Here is a 16,971-nt window from a genome sequence, read left to right on the forward strand (position 1 = left end):
GAATCCTCATGTGCACAGCCCCCACCCCAGCACCAGGATGGACACAGAGCAGGACTTCCCCTCGCTGGAAGTTGGATGGAGCCCCAGAGAATGATTCAAGTAACCGCAGTCATTTTAAAGTCCCCTCTGCAAGGGACGGTGCACCCCTGGACATTTCTGAACTGGGGAGGCCAGCAGGGCAGGGGTGCTGCAGGGCACATTAACTCATTCAACAAACGTCACGAGGCCCTGTTGTGCCCGGTGCCACACATTCGGCAGCAAACATGACCTGAGAGCCAGCTCCCACTGTGACGGGGTCAGGGCCAGCCTGGGCTGAGAAAGACTCAGAGGTCTCAGGGCCTGGCAGGAAAGATCCGTACCCAATCAGCCATGTCTGCCAGGGTCCCCAGCCCAGACCCCCATCTCCAGTTCCTGTCTCCTCCTCCCGCCCCCCGCCTTCCACGCTGCCCTGGAGGAAACCAAGATTCAAAGGAGAGAGAACATGCCTGGGTACAAAGTCCATGTGGCAGGGGAGGGGACGGGCCAGGGCTGACGCCCTCACTCAGCACGGTCAGCCGAGGCCCAGGGACCACTGCACTTTTCCTCACAGGGGGAAGTCCCTGGCCCAGCCGCGAAGCGGGTGGGCCCCACAGGACAGGGAAAGTGGTGCCCACCTGTGCCAGGGAGGCTGGGGTGAGGGAGGCCTGCCCCGCCTCGGGCTGCCTGCCCTGGGCCCGCCCAGCCACGTAGGGCCCAGGAGGCCTGGCATCCAGTGACTAGGCCCCCGCCCCCGCCCTCCTCCTCAACCTTGATCCTGGGCAGAAAGTCCACTGCAGGGGTGGAGTGGAGGCGGCTCCCGTGGACTCTGGTCCCAGTGGAGCTGGTCTCCCTCCGGCAAAGGAAAGCATCCCCCCATGGCCTGGCACACGGGGGCTCCCGAGCAGGCGATGCCCAGAGCTGCCCACAGGACAGGCAGGGCTGGACTGAGGGGTATGGGGCAGACTGGCTGTTCCAACCACAGAGGCCCTACCTGGGGCCACTCACCCCAGGGGCCAGAGCCCCGTGCTGGGTAGCAAGAGAGGCGGGCCAGAGTGGGGCACACTCCACACCAGGAAGGACAGGGGACATCAGGCCAGCGGAGCATGGCTCACAGGGGCTACCTGTAGCAGAGCTGGGGGCGGCCAGGCCCAGCCCAGCCTGGGCTCCTGGCAGGGTTAATCATTCCCAGACGCTGACCACACCCCCGGGCTCACATGGCTCCCACAGGCACAGACCTATCACCCAGCTGGCAAGGGGCAGGCCAGAGGAGCCTGGCCAGCTGATGGATCTCCTGAAACCCTCTCAGGAGGACCCACATGGGCACTGCCTCCCTGGACCCCTGGCTGGGGTCATAACTTCCTAGAGAGGGTCTATCCATTCTCTTCACCTTAACCCCACAGGCCACCCAGCAAACTCCTATTCATCCTTCAAAACCCAACTACAGCATCACCTCTATGAAGCTTCCCTGACTTCCTTCTCCAAGTAACTTAGAGGTGAAGCAACCAAGGCCCTGAGAAGTGAACGTGCTAGCTGTGGGCCACACCACCCAACTCAGAGCTGGCCCTCTATTCGCCCTGAGGAACCATCTGTCCCTGTAACTTTCAGAGATGAGGAAACCAGGGGAACAGTGAGCGGAGCTTGAGGAGGCAAGGCTACAGGTAGCTGACACCAAGTAGGCCTGCTTCCACGCTGGGGCAATGGGGAGCCACGGAAGGTTCCAGGCAGGGGAGGGCAGAGCCCAGGGACAGACGCAGCAGGTGTGAGGTAGATGGTATCTGGCATGGGTGACCCACTCATCAGTGGACCCCACTGTCCCATCTGGTCACCTCCACTTTTAGGGGTCACCATTTCCTCAATACACACTCCTCACCCCCGAAGCATTTTCCCACAATACTCCCACTGGGGCGACCCATACTCCTGACTGGCTCAGAGGTCATGGTCTTCTGGAGCCCTGGGGCCCTGGCCCCCAGTCTAGCTCCCGTCCACTCAACCAGGGAGGGCGTAGAGCCAATTCCGAAGGAGCTGGTCCCCAGCTGGGCCACTAGCCCATCAGAACAAAGCCAAGGAGGCAGAGGCAGGGGCCCCCGCTGACAGTGAGCTCCAGGGACACAGAGGCCCAGAGACAAGAAGGGGCCTGCCCAGGGCCATGCAGTTGGCCATCACACAGCAGGCCAGAGCCAGCCCCTCCCCGCCCCAGGCTGCACCCCCTACCAGAGCAGGGCAGGACAGGGGGCTTGGGAAGATGTGGCACCCATATCGAGTACACCCAGAGCCGCTGTGGACAAAGCTGGGTAGCCAGAGGTGCGTGAAAGAGGCCACTGGAGGGCAGAGACCAGCTATGGACAGTGGGCTTGGACCCCCGGGCTTCTTCCCCAGGCTGGGGCTGCAGGCACAGCCTCTACCCCCAACTCGCACACTCACCTCTGGTATGGACGCACTGGCCCCTCCGCAGGGTCCCTCCCCATAGAGAGTAGAGCTCAAGGGACAGCCAGCACATGTGGTCACCACTGTGTGCTGCCCAATGCCCGGCCCTATCGGGGAGCGCGGCTGACAGGCCTGGGCTGTGCAGAACAGGGACTATGCGCCACCCTCCAGGATCCAGGCACATCCTCCGTGGTGCAGGCCGGTGGTCAGGCACGGGGTCCTTCCAGGCACTCCTTGAGTTGAGCAAGCCTCAGACACCTGTGCGGGGAGCTGCCGGGGCTGCACCTCTGCCAGGCCTGCCCTCAAGAAGCCGGAGGGTGGCCACATGCTGCAGCCACACCTGCTAAGCCCCGGCCCTACCTGGGCCTCAGAGCCCAGCACGGGGTGGTCACCACAGGACCAGGAGGTGCCTGGGCCACAGCAGCAGGGTGGACAGCAGGACTCGAACCCTGCAAGCCTGGGGCCAGCTCCCGAGCCGCGGCCACCACGGCACTCTCCACTGTACACGGCGGGGGGTGGGGAGGCCAGGACACCGAGGACCCTGGAAGGGAAGACCGCTGGCCACGGACAGCGGAGAGGGCAGGGGCGGGCCCAGGGCAAGCAGCTGGGCCCTGCTGAGTGCAGCGACTCCAGTCGGGGCTGTCACCACCTGACCTCGGCCAGGGCCAGCAGAGACACTTACGCTAAACGGGTCAATTATGGGATAGTTAGATCCACGCCTGGGGCTCCCCGGCCTCGCTGGCTCTGGGCTGCGGCACCAGGAAGCCAGTTGAATCAGTAACCTCATTACCGCCCCACGCCAAACCCGGCGGCTTTGAACTCCGCGGGGTTTATCCGCGGTAGCTGCAGGATTTACACACGGCCTGGCCCTGGCCCAACTCACTCTCCCTCCCCCGCCAGGCGGCACACTGGACGGCCGTGGCCCGATGGACACCCGTCAGCACAGGCCCCACGCCCAGGGCAGCCAGGGAAACCGAGACCCCGCCGACAGGCCAGCCTAGGCACGGGGCAGCCAGGGCAGGCCCCAGGTGCCCCCAGGAGCCGGGCCTCAGGCTGGGGCGCCCCGTCAGCCCTAGCTCAGCTGTCGGATCGCGACACAGGAGGGGCGGAGGCGGTCATGAAGGGCAGACTTCAGCCACCCAGGTAACCCCTCACCTCCCCCCAGACCCCGGGGCTGACCTGAGCACCTCAGAATCCCGCTCCCCAGCCTCCACCCTGGTCCTCAGGCCCCAGGGGCAGTGGGCTCCCGCTCACCTCGTGCTCAGGCCCAATGTCCTTCCCAGCCTGGGCTTCGACTCTCTTGACTGCTGCTCTGCTTGTCGCCTTCCCCACGGAGCCGGGACCCCACCCTGATGCCAAGAGTCCCCAGGCCTCAGATGTGTCGAGGGGGGTACAGGCGGCGAATTTCCCTGGGGCAGACCAGGGTTCTAAGGGCCAGGATGGGCTGAGCTGCAGGGCAGGGCAGCAGTGGGGGACACGGAGCCAACCTGGGCATGGGGAGTGGACGGGGGAAGGGTTCTCTCCCTCACATGTGCAGGGAGCCTCTGGCCAGGAGGGTGAGACCCCCAGGCTGGCCCAGGACAGGCCACTGGGAGCTCCCGCCCCACCCTGGGCCCCCACTGACCAGCAAGCTGCCAGAGCGGCAGAGAGGACAGCCTCCCCCAGCCCTGCTCTGCCCGACCCACTCCACTCAGAGTGCCACCCCGCAGGACCTCAGGCACCCAGCCCCCAGCCTACCGCACACGCTGGCAACGCTCCAGGCTCTGCCACAGCCCTGCCCTCCACCTCCACTCCAGGCTGGCCTTGGGGCCTCGGTCTGGCTGTCCCTGCCACAGAGGGCACCGCCCTCACCTGTGCAGCCCTCCCCTCACGGCAGGGCCACACCGAAGGCCAACGGGAGCCTCTGCCTTTGCCCCAGCACCTGACGGGTGCTCCCAGCCCACCACAGACGCAGCCCAGGCAGGCCTGGGTCCTCCTCAGGAAGGGCTCCCCACCACTCCGCCAACCCCAACACCTGAGAGCAGGCCTCCACGGGGCACATGTGTGCATACGTGTGCATGTGTGTGCTGGGGGCACCACAATGACCACATCCCTGTCCTGCCCTGAGGCCCCAGTGTGGCCACCCTTGCCTGGCCCCTCCCCCAGGTCCCTCTGCAGCCTGCTGCCAGATGCCTGGCCTCAGTGACACGAGCTGCCCAGCCTCTGCTGCTCATGACCCCGCAGCCATGTGGGGGCGTGGCCTTCTAGCCCACCCACCCCTGCAGTCCTGGAGTGGGACCAAGGGTCTCCATCCCTGGAGGGCTTGGGAGGGGGAAAGGGGACAAGACTCCCACGGCCAGGGGTCAGCCCTCACGGGTGTCCCCACCAGTGACAAAACACTCACCCAGGTGGAGTTCACGGGGTCTCCCAGGGAACCAGGCCTGGCGCAGCCCTGCTGGCAGATGGCAGCTTCTGAGGATGCTGAGGCAAGAGGAGCCAGGAGGAGACCCCCACCCCGGCCAGGTTCTGCCCAGGCCCGTGGAATCAACTGACTGAGCAAAAGCAGCACCACGCAGGGGCACCGCAGACGCCGGGCGCCACACCCGACAACCCGCCAAGGGGCTCGGACTCCCATCTGCCAGGTGGTAAGTGTCTGTGAGGCTTCCAGGAGGTCCTGAAAACCAAGTCTCCAGGACTCAGCGGGGCCCACTGGGCAGGACCACTGGCACCCTGGCAGGGGCAAGTTGCAAGGCATACAGAAGAATGGGGCTGACGGCATTGGGGGCGTCCCATGACCCAGTGGAGGGACAGACCTGCCCTGTGCCCTGCGCCCCCCAGTGCAGAGCATGGGCGCGGCCCAGCACCTGGCCGGACCACAGGCAGGACTCGAACCTAGAAAGGCACGTGTGTGTGCATGCGTCCACGCGTGTGCACGCCAGGCCTGTGTGCGTGTGCGTGTCCCTCGCTCCCCCGCGCGGCCTGGGCCAATTTTATCTAGCTGCTTTCCGCTCCGTTTCACGCTCGTTCAGCTGCTGAGCTAGACGATTGCTTTGTAACTCTAGGGTGCAATTTCCCTGTCTGTGAGGCGCTGGGGCACAACTGCTCAGAACATCTCGCACCAGACGCGGGTGGGTGTGCAGGCACGCGGCCTCGCCCCCACCGCTCGGCCTCAGGGACAGGTCCTGCCGTGGGGCGGGGGCTGGTCCCAGGGGCCAGCAGGGACCAGGGCAGGTCGATGCCTCAGGAAGGGGCCTTGTCTTCTCCCGTCTGTTCCCACCCTGGCTGGCACCAGAGAGCCTCAGGTCAGTTTTGGTCCAATACTAGAGACTGGCCGCACACTGACCCGAGCCTGTGGCACAGAGAGAACCCAGCTGCAGGCCTTGCCTTCAGAAAGTGGGAGAGACAGCCCACTGCAGAGCTCCCTGGACTCCCAGCCATCCTCAAGCAGACAGGCGGCCTGCTCGGCACCCTGGACTTTAGCAAGGACTACGTCCACTTCACAGATGCAGACAGCCAGGGTGGCTGCCGGGGTGCCCAGCCTCAGGAATATGGGGGAACTGCAGATGGGGTGAGAAGTACACGAACACAAAGGGAGGCCGTTATGAAACGGCCATGCTGAGGCAGGCAGTCAGGGGAGAGGGGGACAGTCCCTTCCCCACCTGGCATACCACCACCTGAAACTGACCTGCTCAATGCACTTGGGGACAAAGGCCTGGAAGGTGACCCTCACATGGACACGAGCTTCCACAGACCGAATACCCAGACTCGAGAGCTCACACCCCTGCCCATCCTGGACCTGGCCAATGGCCAGTTCCCACAGAAATTGGCCAGCCAGAGGGACACCTCAGGGCCCTGGCCCACAAATTTCAAGCCCAGCAGAGAAGAAGAGGGCAGGTGTTGGCTTGTCCTGGCCTTGAGCCAGTCGGGAGCCCCTGCCCTGCACTGCTGGGGCAGCTGGGCCAGGCCAGGCCCAGAAGCCCACGTCTCAACCAGGCTTTGCTTGCCCTCAAGACCCCAGCCCTGAACACTCCAACCATGGTAAGACCACACACTACCCAAGAAAACAGTGCCCAGGCAGCCCCCTGGCTCTGGAGGACCTGCAAGACTTTCCCCTGCCCCCACAGCAATTCCCGGGCAGGTGAAGTCTGTCCCACGCCTCCCGACACAGAACCCCCTGGTGTGCTCAGCCAGCCATCCAAATGGGGTTGCACAGGTTGGAGTACCCACTCTGTGCCCACAAGGAAATTCCAGAAGAGAAAACGAAGACCACCAACTCCAAACACCACAGCCAGGGAGGGGCTGGGACGGGGCCCTCGTGGGCAGTCCATGGGGCCTCCCGGACAAGGCACGCCTTGCCACAGGCCCTGAAGGACAGGCACAGCTGGAAGAGTGGCCTGGACACTGGCAGGGCCAGGAGCTGGGAGCTGGCCCACTGCAGCCACCCAGGCGATCGGCGACGGCCCAGCTCTGAAGCCCACGCGCCCCTAGGACTGGGAGCCACGCACGCCCTGGGCTGCGTGCAGGCCCCCCTGCCTCCCTGCTCGTCTGGCCCACATCTGGACCACATGCTCAGGGCCAGGCACAGTGGTCAGCCCCAAGCTGGCAAGGCCCAGCTCCCACCAGGTCAGCGTCTGAGGGCCATTTTTCTCACCCTAACACTTCTGAAGTCAACAGAGCCCCCTCCAGAGTTTACCAAAACAAACGCCCGACTGGCATGCCCGGGGCCCAGCCACGAACTGCCTCGTCAGGCCCGAGCTGGACGCCAAGCCCAGCCTTCAGAGAGTCACGTGGCCCTGTTATTTCGGGAGGCCCCGGAATGTGCTCTATTTTGGGTCCCCAGGGCTCTGATGTTACCAGAAGCCCCTTACCCAGCCAGGTCCCTGAGTGTCCCCCCAGAGAGGGCCTGGAGCTTTGCTCCTGCTTCTGGCCGCCTGGTGCCTCCAGAAGCAAATGCACCACTGGCAACTGAGAGGGCCTAGTGTGGTCTGACCCCTCTGGACTTTGCAGGCTCAGCCTTCAAGTCCCACCATCCAGGCTGAGACCAGCCCAGGCCTTCTCCCCAGTGGGCATGGAGCAAGGCCAGCCCTGGGTAGCAGGGCCAGGAAGCAGGGGCTGCCTCGGGCAAATTCTCCAACCTCACTTTCCTTCCAGATGCATCTCACACCGATGGGCTCAGGGGTGGCAGCTGGGACACTCCTTGGCCCAGCAAGCCCCGTGGTGGTGCTGAGAAGAAGCCCTCTCAGCCCCAAATGTCCAATGAACAGGACAGTGGAAGCTTCCCAGCAGCTCCAAGTCTGATCACAGCAGCCAGCAGGCCCTGGACACACCAGGCCCTCTGACACTCACCCCCCATGAGGGATTAGGCTGTGTTGACAAAAGGGCTTAGGCAAGTAGCTGCTTAAATGGACCTTCAACTGCACTGGACTTCAGAGCCGGTCACAAGCTTAGGAAAAAATAAAATGTAATCAGAGCCCAGGACTCTCCACTCAGCCCGGGGGTTCGGGCTGCCTGGGAGGCAACCAGCTGGGCCCACAGAGCTGCCACTTCACCAACACAAGACTCCCGGGCTCCTTGTGGAAAGAACGGTTCACAGAGGCCCCTGGGGGACTTTAGAGGTACAACCTCTGCTCTTCACAGGGACTCCAAAACAGCCACCCTGCAGCCTGGTCACCCTCAGCCCCAGGTCCACACATACCAACTACTAGGACTAGCCATGTCCCTGCTGGGGACATGGGGGACAGGGACTTGTTCTTTCCCAGGAATTAGCCAAAGTGCAGCCAGGCCCTGGTCATATCCAGGGGCCAGAAACTGAGCTGAGCACATGTTCCTGCTCTGGAAGTGTCGAGCCCAGCTCTGCGAGCACATGTGTGTGCAAGGGCTTTCACAGAGGAAAAGGAGATGTCCCCAGTCATGTCCCACTGGGCTCAGCATGCCCAGCTGGGGGCCCCAATCCCAACCCATCGCCCAGAAGCTTAGTTTGACTTCTTCCAACTAGTGTTCTCATCTGCAAAATGGGCAGGAGTGCCCAGTCCCCGAGGCTGGACCCCAGTGCTTACTCACCAACTCTACCCCACTTCTGTTGGGGAATTAGTCTTCTCAGAGTTGACACACTTGGAACCTCCCACCCCAGTCACCCTGCAGCAGGCCTGTCCTGAACGGCAGGCCAGGGTACTCAAACCAGCTCCCTCAAAACCCTGGGGGACTGGCCTCCCAACAGCACCAAATGTCCCTGCAGCCATGTTGGGCTCTAAGCACCTCCCAGGGTGGCCAAACTGCACCCCAACCCCTGCTATAGGGGGTGGGCAGGCAGAAGGGGCAACGGTCATGGGGTTTGGTTCATAATCAGTTGTCTTAATTTCCATTCGGCACAAATCCTTCACCAGCCTGACAGCCTGGCTGCCGTCCCCAACACCAAATTAATGTCCTTCCCAGAGATCATTTATAAAGCCCCCTGCTTCTCACTGGCTCCCAAACCCTAGGGAAGGCAATGAGTGGGGGCCCCTGGCCATGCCGGCTCCTGGCAGCTAGGACCAGGGCCTGGAGTACGCAGACAGTCTGGGGCTGGAAGCTGCTGGGTAGGATGGCAGCAGGAGGACAGGAAAACTGACCCTCCTGCCTCTGGGCTGTCCTCCCCATACTATGGGGCTAGCCAGTCCTGGAGGACAGCTGGGGGTGCCAGAGGGAGGGGCCCCGGTTCTGGGCTTGATGTTCCTGTGCTGCTGGACCCTGGGTGACCGTCCCCACACGGCTGGGCTGCTATAGGGGAGAAAGGGGTCGCAGCTTGCTTCCCAACAGACACGCACCCAGGTACCAGCGGCCTGCTGGAACCCGAGGCTGTCCGACGGGCAGGCGGCACAGAGACCACTCAGGGCCCAGCGAACCACCCCGTCCGGGTGCCAGGGAGGCCGAGAGCCCTCGAGCGAGCTCAGAAGTTGCTCCTCCTGCTCGCGCCCGGTTCCTGCGCGGCCCGGCTGGGGCTGGGCGCCGGGTGGCCCGGGGGCCGCGGGCGCGCGGGGCGCAGAGCCCGCGCCGGCCCTGGGGGCCCCCTCCTCGTCCCGGGCGAACCTGCCGCCCCGCGCGCCCTCTGCCCACTCCGGCTCCCGGCAAGTGGGGCTCGGCGCCCTCGCCCCCTCCCCGCCCGGCCGGGCCCGGGAAAAGTTCCCCCGCGCCCACCCCTCCGGGCCCGGCGCCCGAACTCGCGGGAAGGCCGGGGGCGCAGGGCCGAGCCGGACGCCCCCGCCGCGCCGCGCACGCGCCCCCGCCCGCCGGCCGCCCGGGCCCCGGCCCCGGCCCCCGCCCGGCCCCGCGGCGGCCAGCACTCACCGAGCGGCAGGAAATGTTTGGTGTCCATGTCTGCCGACTAACTCATGCCCCGCCGGCGCGGAGCTGCGGGCGGCAGCGCGGCGGCCCCCGGCGCGGCCGGCCCGGGCCCGGGCGGCGGGGAGCCGGCGGCGGCGGCGGCGGCGGCGGCGGCGCGCGGAGGCCGCGGCGCGGCGAGTTGTTGCAAAAGTCGCCCAACAATGTAAACTACTTGTGCCTGCGCGCCGCCGCGCGCGCGCCCGCGCCGCCGCGCGCCCGCGCCCCGCTCCGGCCCGGCCTGCAGCGGGGGGGCGGCGGGGGGCCCGCGACGGGCGCGGACCCGGCGCAGCGCCGCCGCCGCCGCCGCTCGCCCCCGCCCGCCCGCAGCCGGCGCGCGCCCCCGCTCCGCCGCCCGCGCCGCCCCGCGATCGCCGCCCGGCGCCGAGTTGCGAGCGCCCTGCAAACTTGCAAGTTTGCCTCCGCCAGGGGTTCCCGGGAGCCGCGGGCAGGCGGCGCGGGAGGAGGGCGGGGCGCGCGGCGCGGCGGGGCGGGAGCAGAATTCCCTCCCCGGCCTGCCAAAAAAAACCGCGGCCCGGCGGCGGCGGCGGCGGAGGCGGAGGAGGAGGAGGAGGAGAGCGGGGCCGGGAGCCCAGCGACCATTGTCTGCAGCGGTCACACAAAGAGGCCGGCCGTGGCCGCGCGGGGACCCCGGCCGGCCCAGCAGACGCCCTGCGGTGAGCGCCGGACCAGCGCAGGCCGCGCAACCCGGCGGACACATGGGGAAACTGAGGCCCCGGAGGGGCGAGGAGCCCCGACGTCAGTGGCCTGCTGCCGCCGCGGGGAAGCCGTTCAGCTTTGGACGTCCCAGCCCGCCCCCTCGCACACTTGCATGCGAAGGGCACCCAGTCCCTCTCTGCTGACAGACCCGAGGGCCGGCCGGGCAGCGGGCCGGAGCTCACCCTGCACCTCCACATTGGCCCCGACGCCTCGGGAACCCTCCTCAAAGGCGCCAGGCTAGAGAGGCGCTGCTGACAGACTTGGACATTGACTTTGTGGCCCGTGGCTATTTTTATACCATGGGTAGTTCTCTGCCCTGACTTTTAAATTCATGATTTGTTTGTTTAAAAAAACGAAAGGAAGCACTCCTGCCCTGGGACAGCCTGGGCCTCCTCCCGCCCGCCGTCTTGGGCGGCTGGAATTCGGGTTTGGGTGTGAGCTACCTGCGCAGAGCCAAGCCAGCCTTCCTGAGCACGCGCAGCGCCTCTGCTCCTGCTGAGCCAGGCGGGCCAAAGCGGCCCCGCCTCCCACGCCCCCAAACCCCCAGCTCGCTGCTGCCAGCCCTATGCCCAGGGCAGAGACCAGGCAGAGGGACTTACCCAAGCCAACCAGCTGCTCATGGCAGCTGGATCGGGGTTCTGGTGAAGAGCAGGACTCTGACCACGTGCGGATAGCCCAGAGAGATAGTCACAGCCTGGGACTGGGAGAGGGTCCTTCTGCCTGGGGCGCTACTTCCACATGTTCCACCCCCTTCTAGGCTTCACCTTTTTCCTCTGGGAAATGGGGCAGTAACAGGAGGACCCCTGTGGCCTGTCCTGGAAGAACTTTGTTCCATAGGGCAGGAGCACCCCCTGGGGAGAGCTGGGAGGGTAAGCCTTGGTTGGGGAGCCCACCCCCAACACAGCCTCAGGCCCAGGCCAGGCAGTGAACCTGGTGGGCAGCCCTCCCAGTCTCTCCCCTCTCTGCTGGCTTCTCCCCACCCCCATCTCCTCGGCCACACACACGCACCATCCAGCCAGACAGCCTGTCCCCCAGGACCCTCCCTCCAGCAGTGGACTTGAAATGTGGCCCTCACCTTCAGTCATCACCTCCCGAGACACAGCCACAGCCCACTGATTTCCTACAGGCCTGGGAATGGGCCCACGCAGGACCAAGAGGGAGGAAGAGCAGGCCCAAGACTGTCAGGTTCTGGGTGTGTACTATGCACCAGGTCATTTCTTAGGCTTGTCCCCTTCGTCCCCAGACCAGCCCCTGGTGTGACCCAGAACCAGTGGTCTTTGGGGCCCCATCCCTGCCTGCATCTGACCCCCAGCTCTATTTGGAACACATGACCCGGAAGAGAAGCCCCAGTCCTTGTTGCCAGCTTCCTCCTGGACAGGGGTTACTGATGAGACCTCTGGCATGGGCATGGGCACTGCAGGCCCACCGGACTGTGAGGACAGGAGCCAGGGAGCTGAAAGTTTGGCACATGCCTCACGTGGGAGGGTCACATCAGCATTTGAAGCCACGGCCTGTGCTTAAAACCACTGGCCACCCAGGGTACCAGCTGCCCAGGCTTACAGTGTCCCTGCAAGGTGACCAGCAACGCAGCACTGCTTCCTGCCACGGCCCGTGGTCTCTGACTGTGCACAGCTCACTCCCACTGAAGGGCTGAAGGGACGGGGATGGGTCGGGGTGAGGGAGGAGGAATGTGAATGATCCTGTTTTCCAAACATCTGCAGAGCCCACATGGAGGCCTGGCCCTGGGCACTCCGAGGAGGTGTAGCCGCAGTGGGCGAGGCAGGGGCCAGACCCTGCTCTGGCTCTCACCAGCCATGTGACCTCTGCACCTCAGTTTCCTCATCTGTAAGTGGGGACAACCCCGCCCTCTCACTGAGTCACTGAGTTGGCTCACAGGCAATGCAGGGACACTGGCACAGAGCAGGAGCTCTGTAATGGCAGCTGTTTTATTACTATTATGGGATGGATGGGCAGCTCACTCTCCCAAGAGCCACAGCCGCAGCCAGAAAGGCCATGGGCACCCACAGAAGCCATGGTTTGGAGTGGAGTGCAGTAAACAAGTAGGAAGCACTAGGGACGGTGCAGGAGGGCAGGGTCCGTAGCTAGGGGCCCCGGCCTTCGGACGGTTGGTCCCCGGGCTGGGGTTTGAAGAAGCGCTGTGTTTGTCTGGTCGGGGCACCCCAGGCTGGCGTGGCAGTGGCCTGGAGGTGGATCAGAGCAGTGAGCAGCAACCTGGCCGACGGCAGGTTGGAACATGCTGCAGAGTTGTGGGAAAGCTGGTCCCAGAGGCCTCAAAGGCTGGGCCGAGCAGCGGAGGCCACCTTCTGACAGTGCCTCGCTCCCACCGCACCCCTCCCCGAGCCTCACCCCTGCTGCTGGAAAACAGCTGGGACTGAGACCCAGGAGCACCTCCCAGCAGCTTCCTCACAGTCTCCTCGGCCCAGGGAAGGCTGAGGCCCAGAGGGGCCCGCTGCTCCCAGAGCCTGTGAGTAGTGGGGAGTTCAAGAAGCCACGATGCTCGGCTCGGTGGTGGCACATGACCAGGCGGCTTGTTGATTCTGCGACCGCTGTTCGCCGCTCTCCCCAGTTTGAGCTCTCGGGTGCTAATGGTCCCGCACAAACCCTCCGGGAGCAGTAGCTGCCCCTTTTGAGGTAGCCACGTCCAAACTAACCACGGAAAAAACTACCATGTGCTTCCGAAGCCAAAAATATTTTTAGAGTCATATCCACCTGTTTACAAGCTGCCATCTAAGGGAGTTTTGTGCTTTGTTTTTATTTGGGGCTTTTTAAGGCACCTCGGCCTGTACCATGTGTCTGTCTCGGCTCAGCCTTGTAAACAGTCTCTGGAATCACCTGGTGAATAATATCTCTAAAGGCCAGTGTCTCTGCCACCGGGCACCCTGGAGCTGGCATTGGGGTGGACGGCTGGTGTCCCAGCAGTCCTGCGGACCCCACAGGGTGCTGAACCACCTCCAGTTCCTTCCCCAAGAGAGGGTCCATGTGGCCCTGAGCCTGTAGCTAGTGGAGCCTCATAAGGCTGGAATGCTGGGTCCCCAGACAAGGCAGGCCAAGGGCTCCTGGCCAGGTGATCTACCTCTGTCCCCAAGCAAGCATCGCAGAGGGGCCTTTCCCACCACCCCTGTGGCTCTGTTGAGAGTAATGCTTTCTGCCTGTGGTAATAGATGACCTGAGCTAGGAGATGGCAGGTGAAGTTCAGAGAGGCAAGGACCTTGCCCAACGTTACCCAGCAAGCCCAGATGGAGCTGATGGCTAGGACCCAGGGGCTAGGACACCGCCTTGCTAAGTCACATCCCATTTCTCCACAGTTGGGGGGGGTTGGGAAAGCTACTACCCCACTCAGACCCCTGCCTGTTCCGCCTAGTGGAGGGAGAAGAGGAGAGGAGGGGAGAAGAGCTCTGCTCCTTCAGTGCCTGCGTGGAGTGTTCGCCGCCCTGCGGGGCGCTGCCTCATCTTTCAGCAGGCAGTGGCCAAGCTGGCTGGCCTCCACACGGATCCAGTGCAGAGGAGAGGGCGAGGACCAGCCGCCCAGAGGCCAGGCGCTGCCTCCCTCACAGGTGGGTCCTGTTTCCAGAGGCACAGTTTGCTGAACAGAACTTGAGCAAGCTGAGGAAGATGGGGCTGGTTTGTGAAGGACGGGGACTTTGGGCGGCTCTGGGCAAGAGCCAGGAGGGACCAGCAAGGGCCCCCAAAGAACTAAAGAGATGCTCCTGCCCAAACCCGGTTCACCAGCAGAGTGGCAGAAGGCTTGGGAGGAGCAGTCCAGAGAACGGGAGCAGGACACAGGTGATCCCAGGTACCCCAGGGCTGGCCCGCTGCACGCTGCCCAGCCATCCCCAGGCCAGGCTCCTTTCCCCATTTCACAGAAGGAGACACAGAGGCTGAGGCAGCAAGAACCGACCTCAGGTCACACGGTGGCCCCAGTGCCATGGTCACAAGCCAATGGTCAGACACCCCACTCAACCACCAATCTTGCACTCTGACCTCCAAAAGCTCCTACACCACCTGCTTGCCCTTGCGCATGGGTAGGCAAGCCAGGGCTGCCGGTGCCAGGTGAGACTGGAGTTCAGGCGGAAGGGACAGGTGACAGACTTGGAAAGCAGGGTGCTGGGAGAGGTACTGGCAGAAGAGGCCAGAGCTGGCTCTACACCTTGGGCAAGGATCCCCTGAACTTCAGTGCCTTCTTCCGTAAAATAGGAGAAAAGAACTAGTTAATCACAAAGGCTTTTGAATATGAAACGAGACTTGACAACAGAAAACCAGAGGCCACTGTATCACAGGCGTTGAGAAGAGCCAAGGTGGAGGCTCCCAGCCGTGGGCACCAATGCCAGCCACACTTGACTCTGAGGCTGGCACCTCCCGGGCTCTCTGCACCATGCCCCTCTCCGCACACCGCCTATCAAGGGAGAAGATAATGTGCTTTATAGGGGTCATTTATTATCAGCGATTGCTTCATAAATCTCCCTCTGTTCACATACATATACAAAAGAGGTGGATAAATACGCGGGGAGACACCTGTGCCCGATCCCCCAATGTCGTCAACTTGCCCCCATAAAGATAACGGGAAATGATTCATAATATTTATTTGACAGACATGATATGAACCATAACAGTCTGTTGGGATTAAAAATATCTGTCCATCCCTGTCATCCCCAACGTGGTTTAAATATTATATATGTGGCCACTGCGGCGGAGAGGGGTGGGGCGCGGTTATTGATGGTGGCCATAAAGAGGCGTCGTTTCTCAGTGAAGAATGGGGAGCGGCCCCAGGAGCTCGCCTGATACTCCTTGGTGCTCCAGCATCAGAAGGCATCTTTCTTAAAACTGCTGCTCACTCACACCAGGCTGCCCGCGAGTGGGGGTGAAGACAGGCCGGCATGCATCATTCTGTGTCCCAGGAGGGCCTGGCCCGGCCCCAGGCCGCGGCTCAGCCGGGCAAGGTTGCCAGCCTCACAGTGTAGGCCCCGGGCCAGGTCCAAGCCCTGGGAGGCTCCTGTAATAGGCCCTAAAGGCCCAGGCCCCACCCTGCCACTGGTCTCCTGTCCCTGCCTCTGCCCAGCCCAGGGTGGCAGCGCCCCATCCCCGCCCCCCAGACACTCCCAGCTTCCAAACCCACCCCTGCCGCCATTGCCCTAAGGATGAAGTCCAGACTCAGAGCAGCGCTCGCCAGGGCCTCTCCCCGCATCCTCCTCCTGCACAGCCAGCCTGGCCACAGCCGCCCCTCCCTAGACCAGCACCTGGGCCACAGCGGCTCCTCATCTCCTGTGGCACACTTCCACCCACCAAGTGTGCAAGCACACACACACACACACACAAGCTTGCTGTGGTCAGGGGCTGGGATCCATGGCTTTCCAGTCCCCATGGGAGCTGTCACTGGACCCTGAGAACTCACTGAGGAGAGGGACATCGCTCTGATGGTACTGGGTCTTCTCCACGCCCTTGGCACGCACTCAGTCCTTCTGTACCTAACTCAGAAGGTCATTTCCTCCACAGGCCTCGGTTTACCTGTCAACCCAATGAGTCTGTGCCGCCGGGATCAAAGGCCTTTACAACCAGTGCGAGACCCATGCAGGAGACTTTTGGGGCTTTGGAAAGCCCCCACAGAGAAAGAGCATGGAGAAAATCTTCGGGGATCCCTTTACCCTGCACCCATGCCCTGGGCCCACCAGTCCCCAGCAGACAAGACGGCCATGCCCCTGGGTAACCCAGTCCACAGGCTGATCAACTGCCAACTCCTGGGGACAACTGGCCTTTGTTTCTCCCACCATGAGGGTCCCCTCCCCCAGAAGTGCCTCTTGTGAGCTAAGGCACAAGCAAGGGAGGGGCTATCCTGGACGTAAGGTCACCCAGAAGGACCCCAGATGCCTGAGGTCTCCAGGTCTGGCCTCGGCTCTCCACCTGGGGGCAGGTCTGCCGCTGAGGGGGCGCCAGCTCTGTCCTGGGCCCTTCCACACAGCCTCCAGGGAAGAGCCTCTCCTCTGGCGTCCTGCCCACTTGCTCTAAAGTGCCCATGTGAGACTCCAGCCAGGCCCCTGCCCAGCAAATTCCCACGACCAGAGGGGTCTGTCGTCCCCTGCTGGGGCCTCTGTTAGGCAAAGTACCCCGGGCTTCAGGCACCCTCTGCTTCCCCCACAGAGCCTGCAGGAGCCCTTCCTCAGGAGTGATGGGCATGAAGAAAAGATGAAGAAGAGGGCTCAGGTCCCCAGGGGGCTTCATGGGGCTCAGTGACCAGCCCTCCCCAAGTCCCCTAGAATGGAAGGGTGGGAGTAAGGCAAGGGGGCCATACCCTGGTTGAAGCTGCATGGGGGCCCCAAAGCCCGGCCAGTAAGCCCCACCCCCATGGCACCTGCTGGACCACAGGGTCCACCAAATCTGGAAGGAATCCCAGTGTTCCAGACCTGTGCCTCCTGCCCAGTGGCTTTAAGAGCAACCTGAGGGCGGTGGGCATTTGGGAAG

The 16,971-nt window shown here is 63.5% G+C and overlaps 1 protein-coding gene across 2 annotated transcripts in view; it reads right to left on the reverse strand.

The window, feature by feature from the left end:
• The window catches only part of RXRA (retinoid X receptor alpha), a 93,713-nt gene extending 83,824 nt beyond the window's left edge, over positions 1-9,889 (reverse strand). Inside the window, exon 1 of one of the 2 annotated variants that reach the window (XM_079111932.1) lies at positions 9,745-9,889. In XM_079111932.1, coding sequence (XP_078968058.1) covers positions 9,745-9,772 — 28 coding nt within the window. In that variant the 5' untranslated portion in view covers positions 9,773-9,889. Of the gene's footprint in view, positions 1-4,825; positions 4,846-9,744 lie in introns of those variants that run through there. The other variant, XM_079111931.1, reaches the window with a different exon arrangement.
• Between the last annotated feature and the right edge of the window lie 7,082 nt (positions 9,890-16,971).

Source organism: Sciurus vulgaris, assembly GCF_902686455.1.
Source record: "Sciurus vulgaris genome assembly, chromosome: 15".
NCBI lineage: Eukaryota > Metazoa > Chordata > Mammalia > Rodentia > Sciuridae > Sciurus > Sciurus vulgaris.